The sequence below is a fragment of the Aricia agestis genome, chromosome 2, assembly GCF_905147365.1.
Source record: "Aricia agestis chromosome 2, ilAriAges1.1, whole genome shotgun sequence".
Taxonomy (NCBI): Eukaryota; Metazoa; Arthropoda; class Insecta; order Lepidoptera; family Lycaenidae; genus Aricia; species Aricia agestis.
The window spans coordinates 19,428,452-19,449,052 of NC_056407.1; the positions used below are offsets into that span (position 1 = coordinate 19,428,452).

General features: G+C 39.4%; 2 protein-coding genes and 1 long non-coding RNA gene across 3 annotated transcripts; 1 reads left to right on the forward strand and 2 right to left on the reverse strand.

Moving 5' to 3' along the window:
* Window positions 1–506: 506 nt before the first annotated feature.
* On the reverse strand, window positions 507–19,007 carry LOC121740053. Its single transcript, XR_006037528.1, has 3 exons — window positions 18,920–19,007; window positions 16,241–16,242; window positions 507–518 (listed from the first exon to the last, which is right to left on the reverse strand). It is a non-coding gene; the product is annotated as an uncharacterized LOC121740053 (long non-coding RNA).
* Window positions 6,855–11,549, reverse strand: LOC121740052 (protein apnoia). The gene is made up of 3 exons (XM_042132766.1): window positions 11,403–11,549; window positions 8,775–8,947; window positions 6,855–7,093 (listed from the first exon to the last, which is right to left on the reverse strand). The coding sequence occupies exons 1-3, from the start codon at window positions 11,512–11,514 to the stop codon at window positions 6,923–6,925; spliced, it is 456 nt and encodes a 151-aa protein (XP_041988700.1). The 5' UTR covers window positions 11,515–11,549; the 3' UTR covers window positions 6,855–6,922.
* LOC121740051 lies at window positions 13,542–14,998 on the forward strand. The gene is made up of 2 exons (XM_042132765.1): window positions 13,542–14,011; window positions 14,438–14,998. Exons 1-2 carry the CDS (start codon window positions 13,627–13,629, stop codon window positions 14,980–14,982), a joined length of 930 nt encoding a protein of 309 aa, XP_041988699.1. The 5' UTR covers window positions 13,542–13,626; the 3' UTR covers window positions 14,983–14,998.
* Window positions 19,008–20,601: the final 1,594 nt, after the last annotated feature.

Sequence of the window (20,601 nt, forward strand, 5' to 3'; positions counted from 1 at the left end):
TAATATTATTAAATAAATAACCAAATACATACTATATGTATTTCAGACATAAAAGTGATAAATATTTTAATATTAAATACATGAATATAAGAATCAGTAGACAAATATAAATGTGTTTTTACTACGTACTAATCGTCACAATATCGTTTGTAGCATCATGTCGTCCTAAATATCATAGATTCCTATAAGAAAATTCAATTGGCTACGATCGTTTTTAAAGTACTTGGTGATTGTTTAATCCAAAAAGGACATTGTATTTGGGATACCGTAGATGTAGTCTACCAGGCCACATATAAATGGATTGAATCGATTACGGGTTTTTGGTCCATACTTTTTTGGGCCGGTAAAATCAGGTAACAAAACTAAGTGACAATACTTTAGGGAGTGTACTGTGTAAGTGTCCCTTATAGATAGGTATAGAGTTCACTCTGAAAGTGGCAACGCTGAAAGAGCATGTTATTTTTAGGGTTCCGTACCCAAAGGGTAAAAACGAGACCCTATTACTGAGACTTCGTTGTCTGTCCCTCTGTCTGTCTCCAGGCTGTATCTCAAGAACCGTTATAATTTTCACAAATTGTATATATCTGTTGCCGCCATAACAACAAATAAGTACTGAAAACAAGATAAAATTAATATTTAAGGGGGCTCCCATACAACAAACATGATATTTTTAGCCTTTTTTGCTCTATATCAAGGGTCAGCAAGTAATTTTAGGTGGGGTCCGGATACTGTGGGAAATTTTAACTAGGTCCAGAAAAAACACATTTGTCCTATCTAGCTTAAAAATATTGTTTCAATTAATAAAGGTGTTACGTATAAGTACATTAATTGGTATTTGGTATAAGCGGAAACAGGCGGACCGCGGTCCGCATACGGACCGCGGTCCGCCTGTTGCCTACCGCTGCTCTATATCAATAATGCCAACAGGGATGAACGAGTTACTTGAATTCATCACAAAATCCATTAGTTATATGTGTAATTTAATATTTTATAATAATATTAAAATAAGATAAAAAATAAGGGGGCTGCCATACAAGAAACACAATTTTTGGCCTAATTTTGCTCTATAATGGTGCGCGAGTTCAACTCGCACTTGGCCGATTATTTGTGATTTGTATGGGCAAGCACTGCGCATCTTGAATTTTTCCATGTAAAAAAGGTGAAAAAAGCCACTCTTTCAGCGCTGCTACTTTCATAGCTAACTCTATATACACACCTATACACATTATTATATTAGTATTATCATTTATCACTTAGTTTTGTTACACCATGTATAAGTCAAAAGATATAAGTAGAATTATCACAGTTAACTTTTCTTTAACTATAATAATTAAATGGTTATGTTCGTTACTGTTAATAACTCGGTAACTAAGTTCATAATAATTATTTTCAATGTAAGAAAAAATAAGAATGAGTAGTAAGTAGATACTATGTATACTTACTTATTCTTACCACCTAAACATTGCATAGAGTCCATAATTAATGTGTGACTGTTTATATATTATTAGGGGGGATAATTTAAAAGTTGGGTAGTAATGTGAAACTTCAATGATCAAACTTGTCCTTAATTTTTCTCGAAAGAAAACTACCCAATGGCTTATTACATTGAGTTATTAGTTATTACATATTTTGACTACCTAATAGGGCAAGAACGTTATATTTACCATGTTGTTACTGTAATGCTAAGTACTCACATACGGTTTTGCTCGATCGAGCAATATAACGTCTAGCAAAACCCGCGGCTCGGGATTTTGTCCACACATTCAGCATTTCTCGTGTCTCGATAGTTTTATTCTAAATCGATACATTTAAAGATTCGAGTAAAACCGCATGTGAGTACTTAGCATAACATTATGTTGGCACTGTGATGCAAAATGACGTCATCTTACATTTTACAACTTAGATTGCTAAGTACCGGCTTTTAAATGTACTATCAGAGAAGTTGATTCCTATGCAAATCGGGGACCTAAGTAGTTTGGTTGTGTTACGTCAAACCCAGCAAACGGATCACAATTAACATTGAATTGACATATTCGACTAAAGCAGCAGCAGCTCTTCTGATGTTGCGAGTGTCCATGGGCGACGGTAGTTGCTTACCATCAGGTGACCCGTTTGTTCGTTTGCCCCCTTATTTAATTAAATAATAATAATAACGTTGGTCTGTCAATTGCATAGGAATCAACTTCCTCGATGGTACATAAAATGCCAAATTTTACGAGAAAGCACATAGATTAAAATCTTTTAATTACCTAACCACCACCACTTGAACGAACATGTTTAATTTGTGAATTTTGCGAAAAAATGTTTCTAATTACATAATCTAAAATGTAATAATTCCTTACTATACATACTAGTATTAAAAATGTGAAAGTTTGTCTGTCTATCAGTTATCTCTTCACGGCCAAACTGCTAAGCCGATTTTGCTGAAATGGAGACTTAGTATGGAGATACTTTGAGTCCCGGGAAAGGACATAGGATACTTTTGATCCCGGAAAAAGGTACGGTTTCCGCGCGATAAACGAATTTTGGCGCAATGAAATTGCGGGCGTCGTCTAGATTTTAGTAAAACTAGATTGTCGTCGTCTAGATAATTACACCCGTTATAGGTCTGTAGGATGAAAATTTTATTCAGAGTTTTTTTATTTATGTTGAACTATCCTACAATGTTGTGTTTTGCTGTACAAGTTTGTGGCCGTTTTGTTAGTAGACTGTACAAATTTTGTACCAACAACAAAACACCAAGACTCATTCTTACAAAGGCTATATAAAAAAAATTAAGTAGAGCCAAGCTTTTCATTCTGCGCGTCATGAACTCTACATTCCCAAACTTAAGATCCCAAGTTTCAGTTCGAACACTGCAGGATCTGTGGAATTAACTTTTAACTTTTAAAAATATAATTAAGATTCTTCCGTTACGTAACTGTTTATATGAAGTTTTTGTTAATCGCACGTAAAATATATTTCGCAACGGAACTTTCTACGGCATGCAGTTATTATAACAGTAATTGTGTTTAACGGCAGCGGGTTTTGGTTGTCTAATATGCATATTAATGTTTTGATTATGTTACGTATTAAATAATCATTTTGTTATAGACTGTAGTTAGCGCACTGCGCAGTACGAAACGAGTCAAATAAGAGCATTGTAATTTCTCTCTTCCTAGTCTTATCCTCATGGCTGAGGGACGTGACCACCAAAACTTGCTTTCTGGGATAGGGCTCTCCACTTGTCTCTATTTTTGGCCTGATGAAATGCCTCCTGGAACGTGCAGTCCGCAGCCTTGACAATCGCGTCTGGCCATCGTGTAGCCACTCTGTCTCTGCCTCTTTTCCCCTCTCATTGCCCAGCTAGTATGAGACTTTCAAGATTATTAGGCTCCCGGCGGGCTATGTGGCCAAAAAAGGTAAGTGATCGTTGTAGACAAAGCGTGGACAGGCGGGTGGTAATTTTGAGTTGCTGAAGTATAGACGTGTTGGTCCGGTGTGCGGTCCAAGGGATGCCGAGCATTTTGCGCCAGCACCACATTTCAAAAACGTCAATCTTGGCTCGAGTACGTACTTTTAGTGTCCATGTCTCGGAGGCATATAAAAATATTGAAAAGATTAGGGAACGCATTAGTGTTATTTTTGTGCTGCGATAGATGTTCTTATTCTTCCATATCTTTTCTAAGTGTCCAACCGCAGATTTAGCCATCTGAGTCCGTCAGACAACCTCCCTCTCGCAGTTACCATTGTTGCTAATCAACGATCCCAGGTAGACAAACTCCTCTACGGGTTGGAGATCTTGGAGTAAGGATATCTTTTGTATTTGGTTCAGCTTATCGACGTACATCAGTTTGGTTTTATTGCGATTGATTTGGAGGCCAAAGTCTCGACTAATCTTTTCGAGCCGTGCTAGAAGTTCAGCAAGTTTCACTTCGCAAGTACTTATAAGCGTGGTGTCGTCTGCGAACCTTAAGTTGTTGAGAAGGTATCCGTTAATTTTAATACCATCCTCCCAATCTTGCAACACTCGATGCATTATATATTCGCCTACAAGGTTGAACAGCTGTGGAGAGAGGATGCAACCCTGTCTGACACCACGCTCTGTAGCAAACGGCTCTGACAGATCATTGTCTAATCGCACCCTTGATCGACCTTCCAGATAGAGGTTTTGTACCAGAAATATGAGATGATCGGGGACGCCCATCTCTCTCATCACTTCCAGCATTTTGGATCAGACGATGCAGTCAAAGGCCTTAGCGTAATCCACAAAACACAGTACTATTGGGACATTAAATTCTCGGCTCTTTTCTATCAGCTGACGGATGTTTAGGATTTGTTCTCGGGTACCCCTGCCCTTTACGAATCCCGCCTGTTCTTTGGATATCTGTCTAGTTATGTAGTGTGCCAATCTGTTGTTTATAATATGGAGAAGAATCTTACTGGCGTGTGAAATTAATGAGATGGTCCGATAATTTTCACACTATTTAGTCGACCCTTTCTTATGTAGTGGTATCACAAGAGATTCTGTCCAATCGTCTGGCCACTGTCCAGTTCTCCATGCTTTAAGAAATATTGAATGCATTACTCTGATTCCAGACTTACCCAAGCTCTTAAGCACTTGTGCCTGTATACCATCTCCACCGCAAGCTTTTGTTTTGAGCTTATTTATAGCTGCTTCTACTTCATGGAGAACGATGTCGGGTTCTTTATCTGTAAAATCTAACCTAGTGTCAGGTTCATCAGCGTGATATTTGTACAGGTCTTGGCAGTAGTTCCTCCATCTTGTCATCACTTGGTTCTTGTCTAAAATCAGGTTACCCTTTTCATCTTCTATGTTCCAAGATATTGTAATTTAATCGAATAAAATTTACTAACATTGCGATTACAATAAATGTTATTATCGGATATCATATTCTAATAAATACCATGAGACAGCTCAGTCGATAAGCAAATTATTAAAGTATTTTATTGATTGTAGTGGAGAAAACGGTACGAAAAAACTAATAAAATGGAAATGCGTATCGCTACTTACATCAAACATCTTTACGACCATGCTACATAGTTTCATACTTACATAGTAAATTGCATAGTTATATCACCACAGTGGATTGTAATACAGTAGACCATCTTCATACTAGTCTAACTGAATAGGTGAGCACATACTATAGAGTGATTTCAGGTAACTTAAAGTCCGAAAAAACCAAAGTGTCTTGCTACAGGTCATGGCAGGTGCGCGTTAGGGTCTATCAAATCCGTTTTTGGACTGGTTCTAGCCAACCTACTACTGGATCCCATTTGTGCTTGTTCCGTGTGTGTGCACGAGTCCACTAGACTCTACCTGCGATCTGCCTGACCGGAACAACTGGCCTCTTCGTATATCTTTACTTGATTCTGCGTTGAGTTTAATTTCAAGGATATGATTCAGTTACTCTACTGCGTACTACTTATACTGTGTGATAATACCGCAAGGTCACTGGAGCGAGCAGGTTACGGACTACAACTTATTTGTTGAGCTTGCTGCAGTTTCCTGTGTCCGTAAGGGGGTGTCCATAAATTACGTGAGGTTAGGGATTGCAATCCGGCGTCATTTTCAATCCGGACCGGATTTGACCGGATTCCCATCAATCCGGCCGGGTCCGGCCGGATCCGACCGGATTTATGAAACTGAAGTATAAAGTAAAATCATTCTAATTTTTGCATTTTAGTTCAAAAACAAGGCATAATTGCATCTAATGTAGACGACATAATTTTTCTTCAAAGCGAAGTAACCACTTTTCATATATCGTAGTGATTCGAACATGATTTCAAATATGCGTAAAGTTGTCCAAGCATATATACGGTATTCTCGCAACATAGTCGGCCTAGTCCAGAGGAATGAGCAGATCAGTACGTCTGCTACTATCAATTACTAGCACCGGATCCGGTCTCCGGATCCGGTATATTGGGACCGGATCCGGTAACCGTAAAATGATACCGGATCCGGCGAATTTTCGGATCCGGTTTTCCGGATTGCAATCCCTACGTCAGAAAATCTAAAAAAAACACCTCACGTAATTTGTGGATGCCCATAATATGTACCTAGATCATAATAATTGTTACAGCCAAACTTCGATCGAAGTTGATTTCAAAATTTTTATGACTGATGAATGATGATTGATGAAGAAGTATGAAGTGAGAAAAATGAAGAACGATAAACGATAAAAGAGGTACTCTTACTACCAGGCCTAGTGGACAAGTGGCAAGCGATTATCGTTAACGCTAACAAAATGTATGCGATTTGACAATAAGTCGTCGCTTCGCTAGCGAATACTAATGTCAAATCCCATACATTTTGTTGGCGTTTATAAATCGCTTGCTACTTGGTTACTTGTCTACTAGGGCAGTAGTGAATATATTGTGATTAGTGAAGTTTTTGTAAATTCCTTTAGCTCAAGTCCCCGTGTAAGCACCAAAATGCGTGTCACAGCAAGAATTTAAACAGTTACCCTAATCTCACGCACGACGATCGTTATCGCTAAGAATCACACTTTCACAGCTTTTATTATTGTAATACACACATGTAATAAAACATATTATTTTTTATCGCACGTTTCCAAAAAAATACGTTAAATGTGTGACGGAATCCGGGTAATTAGTTTGGATTTATTTTCACTATTGTTGGAAATTTTCACATACTTACCTAGCGTGGTCATTTCACACATTACAATAAAAGAAATTTGTAATATTTTCATTATTATATTAAACTTATTTAAAAAATATTAACAAATAAATAAACTTAACTAGCTCGTCGTCTAACATCCACGAAATCGTTCGCGAACGGCAGACGAAGATTTTATTCGAATTTTAAAATAAATGCAAGAAGGTGGTTCGTATACTCTATCCGAAGTCGCTTCGGAATTCGAAAACTTTACGTTTTCTTCGAAACTTCGATTTCGCTTCGTTAGTCGGAGATCGTCGCTTCGTTGTCTGATCTTCCCCAGGGGGAAAATGCCGGGCCAGAGGGGGGCCACGCAGCGGGGAGGGGCAGCGCGGGGGCGGGGAGGATCTCAGTCCGGGGGTGGAACACCAGGGGAGCCGGTGCCACTGGAGCAGCGAAGAGGCGAGATACAGCCTGGAAGAAGAAAAAAAATCATTTTTTTTATAAAATAAGGGTACAAACGAGCAAACGGGTCACCTGATGGAGAGCAACTACACTTGCAACATTAGAAGAGCTGCAGGTGCGTTGCCGGCCTTTTAAGAGTGAAGATCCTCTCTTCCTAAAAGTGATGAGTCATGACTCATGGTACTATTCAGCTTAATATGGAAATTGGCCAGGGTGAAAACATGACCTTAGATTCGTTTACAGTTTAGGTACACCCTGAGTTTCTCTACTGCCTACTGTGCTATAATATTGTACAAAAAATGTTACGAGTGTAATTTAACACTACAACATTGTATTGATAATTGATGAACATTTTACTGTCGATTTTTTATTGATGAAAATTGACGAAAATCAAACAAACTTTGCAAGTGATCTATGAAACAGAAATGCCGCATGTTACGATACATTTCTTATTTAAAAGCAAAAACATTTGCATGCAGCATTAGCAAAAGAACATAAATAATCTAGTGAAGAAAGTGAATCTAAGTCTAGAGTCTAGACTACTTATGATATCGTGTGTTTTTTGCACTTGCGAGCCTCCAGGTATAATCAATGACCGCAGTGAAAGCAATCGCGAGAATAACGCATAATTTCCGTTCTGAAATTATCGTTAAATACTCTGATAAAATCTGCAATCTGCATCATTTATTTCTAAGAAAAGTTTTATAAACTGTATTAGTTCCGTCTAGATGTGTAAGGGAAATTTTAACTTCATTTCACTTTATCACTGAAGCTGAAAAAGTATGCACCTTTTTGGGCCAAAAATATCTTGTGTTAGTTTGATTTTTTTACTGTAGAAACATTTCATAATAATGCTGCACTTATCAGTATAGATTTGTGTAGTTACTTGTTGAATCTTATAGAAAAAAATCTTAGTTCTCGAATCAATTCAAATAAAAATTAACTATTCACGGAACAACACTTGCAGCAGATCTGTCCTCAATAAAACACAAAATGTACAGAACAATAAAATACATTCAACGCGTCTAGACGAAAATTTTATAGGACACCCTAGACTACGAGACTTGTAAATAAAGAAATACTAATATAATTATTATCGATTCATACCTCATTCCTAGTTCCCTGCTTACTAAATAAGTATGTTACTTTTTTTGTCAATTTGAAGGAAGATAATTAACACTATTCCACAGAGCAATTCCCTACCCTTCCCTTCCCTACCCTTCCCTATTCCCTACTTTACCTCTCCTACCCTGTAAATTCCCTCTTAAAAGGCCGGCAACGCACCTGCAGGTCTTCTGATGTCGCGTGTGTCCATGGGCGACGGAAGTTGCTTTCCATCAGGTGACCCGTTTGTTCGTTTGCCCCCTTATTTCATAAAAAGTGCAACAACACTACTGAATCCGTACCTGATCCGTCGTAAATCATCGCAAATTAGTTTTGCAATTAGTTTTGCGCAAATTAATTTAAATATCATAGACTACTATGATATTTAAATTGATAGCGTTACAGGCCTGGATTGTCTGCATTTAACAATAAAACGTTGAACGAAGTAGAAAATATCGTGATTAAACATGGAATAAACCTTTAAACATTTATAATATCGCATCTACTTAATATAATATATTGACGCTTCACACCTGTCTGGCCCGCGGTAAATACCCGAAGGACGCTTACGCTGGTGCTAACGTACCTGACTCATGCCCACGATGAGCAGGAGCACTCCAATAGCCAGGTTCTTGACGGAGATGACGGCCAGCGCCATCAGCAGAGTGCTGATCACACCCAGGGTGAACATCACGGGGAGGAAGATAAACGACAGCCGGCGCAGGTGGTTCGGTCCGAATGTCCGCGCCATCGAACCATCTGGAAGGTCATTATCATCAATGTCATTATCATGGTCAAGACTTTCATCGTCATTATTACAATCTAAGCGTCTAAACTCTAAATACACTAGGCCGAAGTTACGCGGCGTAAATTCCGCATGATTCCGCCCGGAATGTATTATAAGAATTTCATTAGAAATTAATCGTGGTTACATTTATTATTATTACAGCTGTCGTGATATTTGCACGAAAGATAGAAATCTTTTTCTAGATTTAGATTTTGGCACTGTAAGCGCCTAAAAATGCTGACTCATGTTAGCATCATTAATAATAATTTCTGTCTCATCTAGACTTCTGTTTACACTATAGTTTAATAATTTCATCGGATAATAAATCGTAATTGCTTCAACATTAAAATCGTAATAAAAAAACTCAAATGGAGAGTGGTATTAGAAATTCAATAAATCAAATCGTATAGCATGTGTAATTAAGGAACACGCAATTAATTCCAGCGAATACGTAACGGTCATTTACATATTTAAATTAGCTCGGAGGTAAACAATCTCTAACGAACCTATTTAACTACGGAACCCTTATTTTAGTCGTTGTTTGGTGAGAGAAAAATTGACGCTCGATAAATTTTGTAAGCTTTTAGAGCCCCCGCAGACTGCAGACTACAGACTCTATCGGCCGATAGTTGGGTCGGGTTGGGCTGTTAGCGCGAACACTTAGCATCGGCTGACAGTTTGCCGATGGTTAAGTTTGAAGGCAATCGTATTTTTTTAATGAAATAAGTGGGCAAATGACAAACGGGTCACCTGATGGAAAGCAACTTCTGTCGCCCATGGACAGCATCAGAAGAGCTGCAGGTGCGTTGCCGGCCTTTTAAGAGGGAATAGGGTAATAGGGGAGGGTAGGGAAGGGAATAGGGGTGGGTAGGGGAGGGTAGGGAAGGGAATAGGGGAGGGTAGAGAAGGGGATTGGGCCTCCGGTAAACTCACTCACTCGGCGAAACACAGCTCAAGAGCTGTTTCACGCCGGTTTTCTGTGAGAACGTGGTATTTCTCCGGTCGAGCCGGCCCATTCATGCCGAAGATTGGCTCTCCTACGTCTTGAGTTTTTTTTTCAGTCCAGTCCAGTTTGCCGATAGTTAAGTTTGAAGGCAATAGTATGGCCCATCAAACTTAATTATCGGCCGACTCGCTATCGTTGTAATATTATGCTCACTTCCATACAGCTTGATACTGATCAAGAGCCAAACTAAACTATCGGCCGATTAAAAGTGTCTGCGGGGGCTCTTAAAGCCGATTATAATTTTAGGAATTTTTGACGTATTTCATCATCGTTTTCATTAACATTTCAAAGGACTATTTTCGTCGTTCATTACTTGGTAAATATACCAGCATTTTGTATCAAAATACGTCAATCCCGATATGATTTCCTCGGGGAACAGCGTGCGGCAAAACAGCTGACCCGCTATTATGAAAATTGGCTTATTTATTATTTACATTAAAAACTTCCCAAAACGGTTACGCATCAATAATTTTTATACTGCCTTAATAGTAAGTAGTAGTTCAGACGTGGGAGAGCCATGCTTCGGCACGAATGGGCCGGCTCGACCGGAGAAATACCACGTCCTCACAGAAAACCGGCGTGAAACAGCGCTTGCGCTGTGTTTCGCCGAGTGAGTGAGTTTACCGGAGGCCCAATCCCCTACTCTATTCCCTTTCCTACCCTCCCTTATTCCGTTCCCTTTCCATCCCTACCTTCCCCTAATACCCTATTCCCTCTTAAAAGGCCGGCAACGCACCTGCAGCTCTTCTGATGCTGCGAGTGTCTATGGGCGACGAAAGTTGCTTTCCATCAGGTGACCCGTTTGCTCGTTTGCCCCTTATTTCATAAAAAAAAAAGTAAACATCCTACCTTGAAGTTTAAGGTATGTAAGGTTAAATTCACACGGCACAATCCTGCACGTTTTTTGCAGTATACGTAATGTGACCATTTATTTTCAGACTGCCTGAAAGCGAGACTGTCCCGCCCAAAGCGGGACGTATGGTCACGTTAAGTATACGTCATAGGCCACACATGCAATAATGATGACATTTAATGACACAACAAATCGTGCAGTACAATCGATGCGACGTGTGAATGGTACTCTCACAACATTACTTCTAAAAGCTGTGATGGTACTAAATGGTACTATTTATATATGTCGTAGGATGATTTGATAAATCCGTGTTTTCGCGAAATCCCTAGAATTTTCGCGAAAACACGGATTTATCAAATCATCCTACGACATATACAATATACATATTACATTGTATGCGCCACTGTTTATTCGTTAAGACGTATACTGCAAAAAAACGTGCAGGAAACGTGCAGGACAATGCCGTGTAAACCTAACCTAATAGAATTAATGAGCAAGAAGCCATAAAAAAAATAAGAAACAGACTCCAGCTAAAACTAATCGCCACTATGAGTATCGAGTACAGTACCTTTGCTCAGCAGGCCCAGGATCCCCTGGTCGGCATCGGCATCACAGTTCACAGCGGCCACCGCGAACACCACCACCACACCCAGGGACCACGCACCGAACATTTTGCACATTCTGAAAATCGATGAGTCCGAAGCGCGGGCCCAGAGGTAACTGATAATAATATGATCGATTGCCAGGATATAAAGAGTCCTGCGGAAGACAATGGTCGCCGAGACCGAACAATAAAAGAAAGTGCACGTGACCGCGGCGTAGAAATGTGGCCCAGATATCGGCGCCCGCTTAAGGACTAATGTCGCATCATTAATATGGACTTCCTCCCTCGACATTTGTTCATTCCGACCGACGCGGGGCGAAAGTAAGTTCCAACGACGCTCATTAAAATTTTGTAATGGCTCCGATCGGGGTGCCAAGTTGGTGTTTTATCAGTTTTACCACATCGATTGATATGTAACTTCGGTGCATGCTGTTTTATTTTCGCCAGTTTTGCGACTCGCATACTTAAGAGTCCGGGTGCCATCGAAATTCTCATACAAACGTAATACCAAGATCATTTCCCATACGAGAATATTTACCAGATTTGAGTTATTATTCAGCTAGGTTCCTATACAAAGATTCACTGCAAAATATTTACATACCAAAAATATGAACGATTAGGATATTTACATACTAAATTGTAATCTCTTATATTTTTTGGTAAGTATGTAAATATTTCGCAGTGAAAAAAAAAATTTGGTAAATATTCTCGTATGGGAAATGATCTTGGTATTACGTTTGTATGAGAATTTCGATTCGGCACCAGCTTCGAGCCAGATCGTGGATGATTGGCCGAGTAATTATAATGGTTGGTAATGTAGGTATTAATCCTATTGTTGTTGTCCTAAAAGAAAACCAATTCCGCATATTCAACAACCGCTCGAAAGGAATTAATCGGGGTAGATTAATGCGTAGATTCGTTTTCAGGGCCCCCGCTACCATATGTGCAATGTGTGCAATGCACACGGGCGCCATCCTCTAGGGGCGCCATCCTCTAGGGGCGCCAAATCGCCATCTTTAGGGGCGCCAAAATCAATGACCCAAAAAATTTGCCTAAAGCTAAAGGGGCGCTAAAATCCTTTTTTTGCACACAGGTGCCAGTAGCCCTTATGGGCGCCCTGTTCCTTTGGTCTGGAACCCCATTTCTCGGAAGGGACGATTACGGCGTTCTCAGGCCGACCATCCGTGAGATGACCATAAGCGTAGCATGAATAAAACATAGGCCTCACCGTGCAATTCCAAGTGAAAGAGAGCAAATTACAAGGCACTAGGCAGCCACAGATTCGCTAAACGTTACTATAATCTCTTCACACTTCAGATTCGTTCGCACGCCAAGCGATAATTAAATAACGTTTTGCATGCAAGTGACAGAATTAATTGAGATTCATACAATCGAGAGTCACGGCACGTCGGGCGCGGAGAAACTTGGGGACGACGACACTGCATGGTCAACGTACGTCGTGACCGTATAGTTGCAATTACAAATAGGTCATTTCCTGCCCATGTTGAATTTTTAAGCGCTTTCGCCAAATCTTCGTGTATTCGATTTGGTTGGGTAATAAAACAACTTCGACATGAGCAAAAACATTGATATTATACTGATTGTTGTTGTTGAAACGCATCACGATTCACGATTGTTTCTAATTGGACAACCACGGCTAACCATGTTAATATGCCTTTGATTGAGGCACTGTAACAAAATGATAATTGCAATAAATTCATAACACTAACAAAACATAATATTTTTTAAATATGCTTTCAGGAATACCCATTTTAAGAAAACCAGTAACTAATTTTCGTTGAAAATTTTATTTTGATTTTTTTTTGTCTTGGTTTCGCTTTAATTTAGTTTTTCTCTAGTTAGAATTTTCTCTAAAAAGAATTCTTTAGTTAGAATTTTCTCTAAAAAGCTAATATGCTATTTCGTGTAGTCGTTATTCAATTCACTAATGAGAATTATAATTATTTAGCTGTCCATTTTTTGCTGCAAATTACGTTCGGAATTTCTCCCTGACTTCCTAAACACATAACAACAAGGAAGCGACGCCAGCTCGCGTTACAATCAGGAATCAATCTTGTATAACAGTTTAAATAAAGTGGGATTTACATGAAATATTATTGAGCGTAAATCCAGCGGTCCTTTCTAATGAATCGGCGGGGAATCGCGAAACAGTCAGTCTGCTGCAGCCATGCGCGGCCGCGCCGGCGTTCTCGTTCTCGCCGCTTGGACATGTATTATTCACGCGGAGCCGCACGCGCCGCGTAAAATTTCAAATTCGAAAAAGGAAAACATCCAGCAGATCGCGTCGTGCGTCGAAAGTTTGGGGGTGTCGAAATGTGTGGGCGCGTACGGCCTGTGGCGCGCTGATAAAGCTCTCGGGCACTCTGACACTAATTTATTCTTTCCGTGGGCCGAGTATTCAAATTTGACCAACGAGGACCTGTACTCGAGACTGTGCGATGGCACCGAGCGTCTGCTGCAGCGGAGGTCGCTGTCCATGAACATCACTGATGATTACACGCTGCAGTTGGGGGTCACCCGGAATGGATCGATCAATATTGACGTTAATGCAGGTTAGTTCAAATAATAACATTGCTTTTATAATAATTAATCAACATATTATTTTATTAATTTGTTTTTTTTTTATCAAAATAAAACAAGTGACGCTCTGATGCTGTCGATTGACAAACCTTGACGAACCCCAAAGACCAAAGTCAATATGACAAAGAAAAAGTTATATTCTGTTATTCTGTTGCATAATATATTCTGTCACAATGAATCTTAACTTCAAAGTAGAAAAAGTAAACAACAAGCTAGAATTAGGTGGACCGCTGAAGAAAGATTTACGAGAAAACTTTCAGCCAGATAAGGATATCGAACTTGTTACGTCTCATGTGCTCTATCAACAACACAAATAACAATGTACTTCATAAATCTAGTAGTAGGCTTTAATTATTATTTCTAGAGTAAGTATAATCTTTTTTTTCCACTTTTTTCAGCGAACGATCCATCATCCGGGCGAGGCAGCATGAAGAAAATGCACAAAATGATCAGCAAAGTACTCCCTCTGTTGGTAATCCCCGGCCTCATCATGTCCGCCATCTTGCCATTCTTCTTGCCCTCCCTCAAAATGATGACCATGGCGGCCGGGATGCTCAACAACATGGCTCTTTCGGGGGCCGTCTTCACTCTACTCAGGAACAACGTTTTTGACGAACATAACAGAAAGAGAATTATTTACATAAATAACGGGTACGACAAACACAAGTATGATCAACCACACACACATGAAATCATCGAGGATCCGTACGATAGCAAATTCAATGGACTGGAGACGCACGATTTCAGAGACTATCACCTGTACGAAGTCAACAATCCTCTATTCGGAAGTCACTCGCAAATAGACACTCAGTGGCTGAAAATTCCCGAAGAAAAAGTAAAGAACGTACAAATTCTAAACGAATCCATCGAACGGGAGTGGACCAAAAGTAAAAACGTAAGAAGTAAGGCACCCAAAGATACAAAGACGAAAATAAAACAATAATGACTGATGGTAAATATTTATTAATTTAAGTGTTTAATTTATTGAAATAAAACAAGTAGTTTTTATTGAATTTTTTTATTGAATCATATAATTTATCCTAAACTTTCTCAACACCTTTAAGATTGTTAATGCTTATCTTAATAGCATAATTTTACTATCTACTTATGAAAATAAGTTTAGTTTAAATTTTTAACTTTAAATACAAAGCAACCCCGGCCGATATTAACGATTATAGCTGTGCAACTTTCTGAACCAGTTTAAATTTTTTATCACAGCATAACTCTCGTAACAGCTGGGTGCGGTTTTGGTTAATAATCATTTACCTACTCTAAAATTACTATTTAACTTTTCTTTTCACTTTCGTATTTTGCTACTTTCTATATTTTATTAATCAAGGAAGTATAATACTTATTATAGTATGCTAATGTTAGCGAAAAGTTTCTTTAAATTTTGTGCGTTTTTAGCGAAGAATAGCGAGAAGAATAAGTAACATATTTTTAACCAACTTCCAAGAAGGAGGAGGTTATTGTTCGGCTGTGGATTTTTTTTTTATTTTTTTTTATTATTATTTTTTTTTTTTTTTCATTTTTATTATTCGTAGGTTCAACGATTACTCCGCCGTTTGTGAACCGATTTTCAAAATTTTTGTTTTGTTGTATTAGGTTTCAATTTGGTTCCATTTTCACTAAAGTGGTAGTCTAATGATGGGATCCATGAGTAATCGAGGGAACTGCTCAATATGGAAACATAATATGGTGAATTTGTTTTTATTTTTTGAAAGTCAGTTAAAATTTTCATTTTCTCGAAACTCCCACCATGCTTTTTGTATTTTTCTCATTATTTTCGAATCGTAAAAGTTATTTTGGATAACTGTTTCTCTTCTTCCGTCATATCTTTGTCGTCCCATCCCCAAATAGGATTTTCGTCGTGGGCATCATTATCATCAACTTTCTTCGAGTTCGCGCTTGGATGGCTCCCGTCTCCAGTTCTAGCCGCTCTTCTTTCAATCATTTCTTTCGAGACTGATTTCAAGTCGTAAGCTAAACCTGAAAAAATGATAAGAGGTGAATGGTTGAATAAGTAAAGAGATCGCAAACACAACAAACATGCTAATGTTGATACGGTCTAGTGGCTGGAGCACTCTCTAACCCTAGGTCTAGGTCACACATCGAGAAGCGGACTATAAATTAAATGTTATTTTAAAACATTTTTTTATATAACTGCGTTACACAGAAAACACTGCCGATTAAAGCGTTACATCTTTATTCAAGTTGATAATAATAATCCAATTAGAAAGTTTTAACTCACCGCATTTAGCTGCAAAATCAATGAAGGCGGTGGATAAGTTAGAGCTATAGTCCCCGAGCTCTCCTGCTTTGTAATCCCACGGGAACACGTGGTGGTAGTTGTGCCAGCCCTCACCGCCAGTGACGATGGCCACCGCCTTTATGTCACGAGCGTAAATGTTCCTGGAAAATATTGCTTGAATCTAAATAGTGACTCTAACCCAGCCAAGCTCAATTTTGGCTCAACGATATAGGGTAGCTCCTATGTGAAATACTTCAAAAACTAAGCCATACCTGATACCATAAATTTGATGGATATGTGCTGGATTTGTTAAGCGGGTAAATGGCTCACCACACATTCCCACCACTGCAACTCCTGTGTCGCCAGGATCAACAGTGGTAACCAACCACGAAAACCCTTTAGTATGATCTCAGGAATGCCCGAGGGACAAGCTAATCTGTCTTGGAACTCGCAACGAAATTAATCAGAAGAAAGGTAGGAGTAGAAGAAATCCAATTTCTCTTCCCAAGCAAAGCGAGAGACAGCCAAATTTTCGTGACATTAATGTCCGAACAAAGGGGGAAGCATCACGGGAAAATAATTAAATTGTATTAAGCCTACTTAATAAAGAATTTGAGATGGGTATTACGAGTATGACTATCTTTACCTGTCATACGGTTTGTTTCCCCACAAGTGGGCTACGGAGTTCAGGAGCCATGTACCATGGAGTGACACGGTGTACCTCCAGATCGCAGCCGTGTACCACGACTGCCATGGATCCTCACCCCACCCCCACACTGGCACCCAAGCTGGGATGATAAAACACAGCAGGGGCATGATGATCAGGAACGTTCTAAAATAATACATTACTGCCAGGTTTCAAAGGTTTTTTGACAGAAGTGCTAGTATTCACTAGCGTTTATGATATATCTTTGGCCAATTAAAAAAAAAAACAATAAACAGCGTTCTTGAAAAGAAAAAATCAGAAGCCTTAGAGTACAAAGAGACAAAGAGGGTTTAGCGCCTGATGTTACATAGAGCAAGCTCTTTGAAAAGTCTGGGTAAATGCACTATAAATTTTAGAAAAGAGACTTTCAGTTAGGGCCTATCACTTACTTCTTCTGGAACATGACGATGGGGTCCTGCTCGAGGTCGGACATGTCGATGGAGGCGCCCTTCTCGAGCACGTCCTTGTGCTTACGCAGCATCAGCCAGCCCATGTGCGCGAAGAAGAACCCGCGACGCGCGTTGTGCGGGTCCGCGTCCGTCTCCGAGAACTTGTGATGAACTCTGAACCATCTTAACCCCTTAAGTATTTGTAACTATGTGCTATTTTCTTTAATTATTAAAGAGGTAATTAAAATCAGATTTAAATAAGATAGCCCAAAGGCTAAGGTTTTTAGGCATGTAACACAAATGTTACATGCCTAAAAACCTTAGGATTAAGATAATAACTATCCTCTTTATCATCATCATCAATCATCATATCAGCCTATACTATTCGTCCACTGTTGGACATAGGCCTTTCTCAATGAACGCCAAGATGACCGATCTCCTGCTGCTCGCTTTAATAACTATCCTTACCATAATATTATATCCTCCATATTAGGAAATATTCCACACATGGCTGTTAGCAACTGGCCCAAACAATGAAATGAGACCCTAAAGATTGAGTTATTAAAGTAATGTCGTCATTCCATGGGATCGCCCATTTCTATCAATGAAAATTAGCCACTTAGGGACAAGTGACAATTATGCTCCTCGCTATACACTTTTTCCACAATTTTCGGTTATACAACATCAATTTGATGTGATAACGACACTATATTGAGTTTCAGGAAAATTTATTAAAAATTACATTCGGCTAAGCACCATTCATTTCCAAAATCACTCCGAATTGCTATCGGAATTAATTTTATTAAGATGCCAATTAAAAAAATTAATTCCCGTTCTCAAAGGCTTACTTATATAAATAATAATTGGTAAAATGGTAATTTCACGGAAAATGTAATTCCTATTTTCAAAAAAAAACGGGAAAATGAGGATGAATAAAAGGAAAAATTGAAAACCGAAATAAATTAACAAATCATTTGCATACTGCTGAAAAGCTTCATTGTTTCTACTTGGTGCCACTCGCTCTATTACAGTGTTTTTCAATGTTTTTGATTTTGCGACCCTTTGGCCCTTATAGATTGAAATATACTGGCGACCCCCTCGTGTCATAGAAAGCCAAAGAAATAATTATTTTAATAAAAGGCTACCTACGTTAGGTAATATTTTTCCCTAGTTTGGTATATTTAACTATTATTATTCCTAAATTTTTTCTTTCTGTCGGCGACCCCCCGAGTAAGGCTTCGAGTCCCCCCTAGGGGTCGCGACCCACAGATTGAAAAACACTGCTCTATTATATCGTAGTATATCAGTTTTTTTTTTATTATACTCATCGTCAGTAAATTTGATTCATAGAAAGCTGACGCGAACTTCGCTTATTTTCCGTGCTATATCAAGTCAACGTTAGTCGCGATCAGACGGCTGGACTTGACCGGGTAGGTCGGCCATCTGCCTGTAAATCAATTTCTCTGATGGTTAATTATATTGGACACACTTTGAGTCAATAATAGACACATATTTAATCAGCACAACGAAGAACGAAATGATGTGAAACCTCGCACATTCGTCCTCGCCGTAAGCACCGCATTTCGTGTGCTATGCGGTCAGCGGTGCGTTCAGCGCGTATGGCGCTTACGATGCTGACAAATGTGCGATCAGGCGTGGGCACTGTACCTGTGGTCCCGCGCCCACTCGTAGATGTGGTTCTGGAAGGATGCTGTCTGCATGACAGCGAGGAGGAGCCGCAACGGCCAGCGCGCGCGGTACGCCCGGTGCGACCAAAGCCGGTGCGCGCCTGCTCCCACGCCTAAAGTCGACGTGTACAGCAGGAATATACCTGAAAAGTAGCAGCAAAATCAGGCCATAGTCACGTGTAGAGCAGGCATCAATTTGACAGGTTAAAGGAAAGGCAGGCCAAAGTCGTAACTCGTAGTGTACAGCAGGCAAGTAGCAGCAAAGTCAGGCCATGGTCACGGTGTAGAGCAGGCATAAACTTGACAGGTGAAAGGAAAGGCAGGCTAAAGTCGTAGTGTACAGCAGGCATACCCCTGGCAAGTGACAACAAAGTCAGGCTAAAGAAGCGGTTCTTTCTGCAATATGGCTACAGCAGACATATTACAGAAAAATCTTACACCAAGAGCTACTATTATGCCTTAAGTATTAAAAACTTTTGTGTCTCATTCCACGGTTTTGACTATAACGGTGCAGTATTCCTGGAGCAGAGTCTAGCTATACTTATAACTGCGTAAGAAAATGCGTCACTTATTCTCTACCATAGAGTTCGGTGTGGGTACAAGATAGTGAATACTGAATACAATAATAAATGTTAATGTGTATGAACTTATTAGTAAGGTGTACTTACTAAATAAGATTGTCTGAAACTTGACTGCTCCGCTGAACATCAAATAAAACGCGTAGAGCGAACACACATGAAGGTACATGAAGGCGAAAACATTTCTCCAAACGATTTGCCATCTGCAAAAAAAAATCGGCCAAGTGTAAGTTGGAATCGCGCACGAAGAGTTCTGTACCACAATAGAGCAAACATAGACCAAAAATTGTTTTTTTGTATGTGAGCCCCCCATAATTATTTAATTTATTTAAATGTTATTATAAATTATTAAATTACAATTAAACTGAGAATTTCGTGAATATTTCAAGTGCATAGCTGTTTGGGACAGTATTCGCCCATAGGTTTCGTCGCTGGCTCGGATCGGACTCGAAGATTCCAAGGCTACACCGGTACATCTTGCTGAGCGGGGGCGTAAATAAAACACACGAGTCGTCGAGGAGAACATAGGCCCCGAAATCCGTCTCGCTTACCCGGCTCAAGGCAATGCCATATAGAAAGCCCCTCTGAGGTACCCGACCGCGGCAATGCCGTATAGAAGCCCCCTCCGGGGTACCCGCCCGCGGCAATGCCGTAGAGAGAGCCGCTCCGATTCGTACGTCTCTTCAGTCTTATTTTCACTATCGGAAGCGGCTATTTTCCCTATTTTGCCATGAGCCAAGGTAATTGAAACGCATTTCGGGAAATTCTTTATTTGTCGTTCCACAATAATCAACTTATTCTAAATAATAACACTTATATATTTTAACACAGTTATAGCTAGGCGAAGATAAAAGTTAATACGATTTACATAGTTTTTTAGCACATTTTTCCTAATATTTTCCAAACTATTTATATTTCAGACACTAATTTTCTGATAATTATTAGTTAAC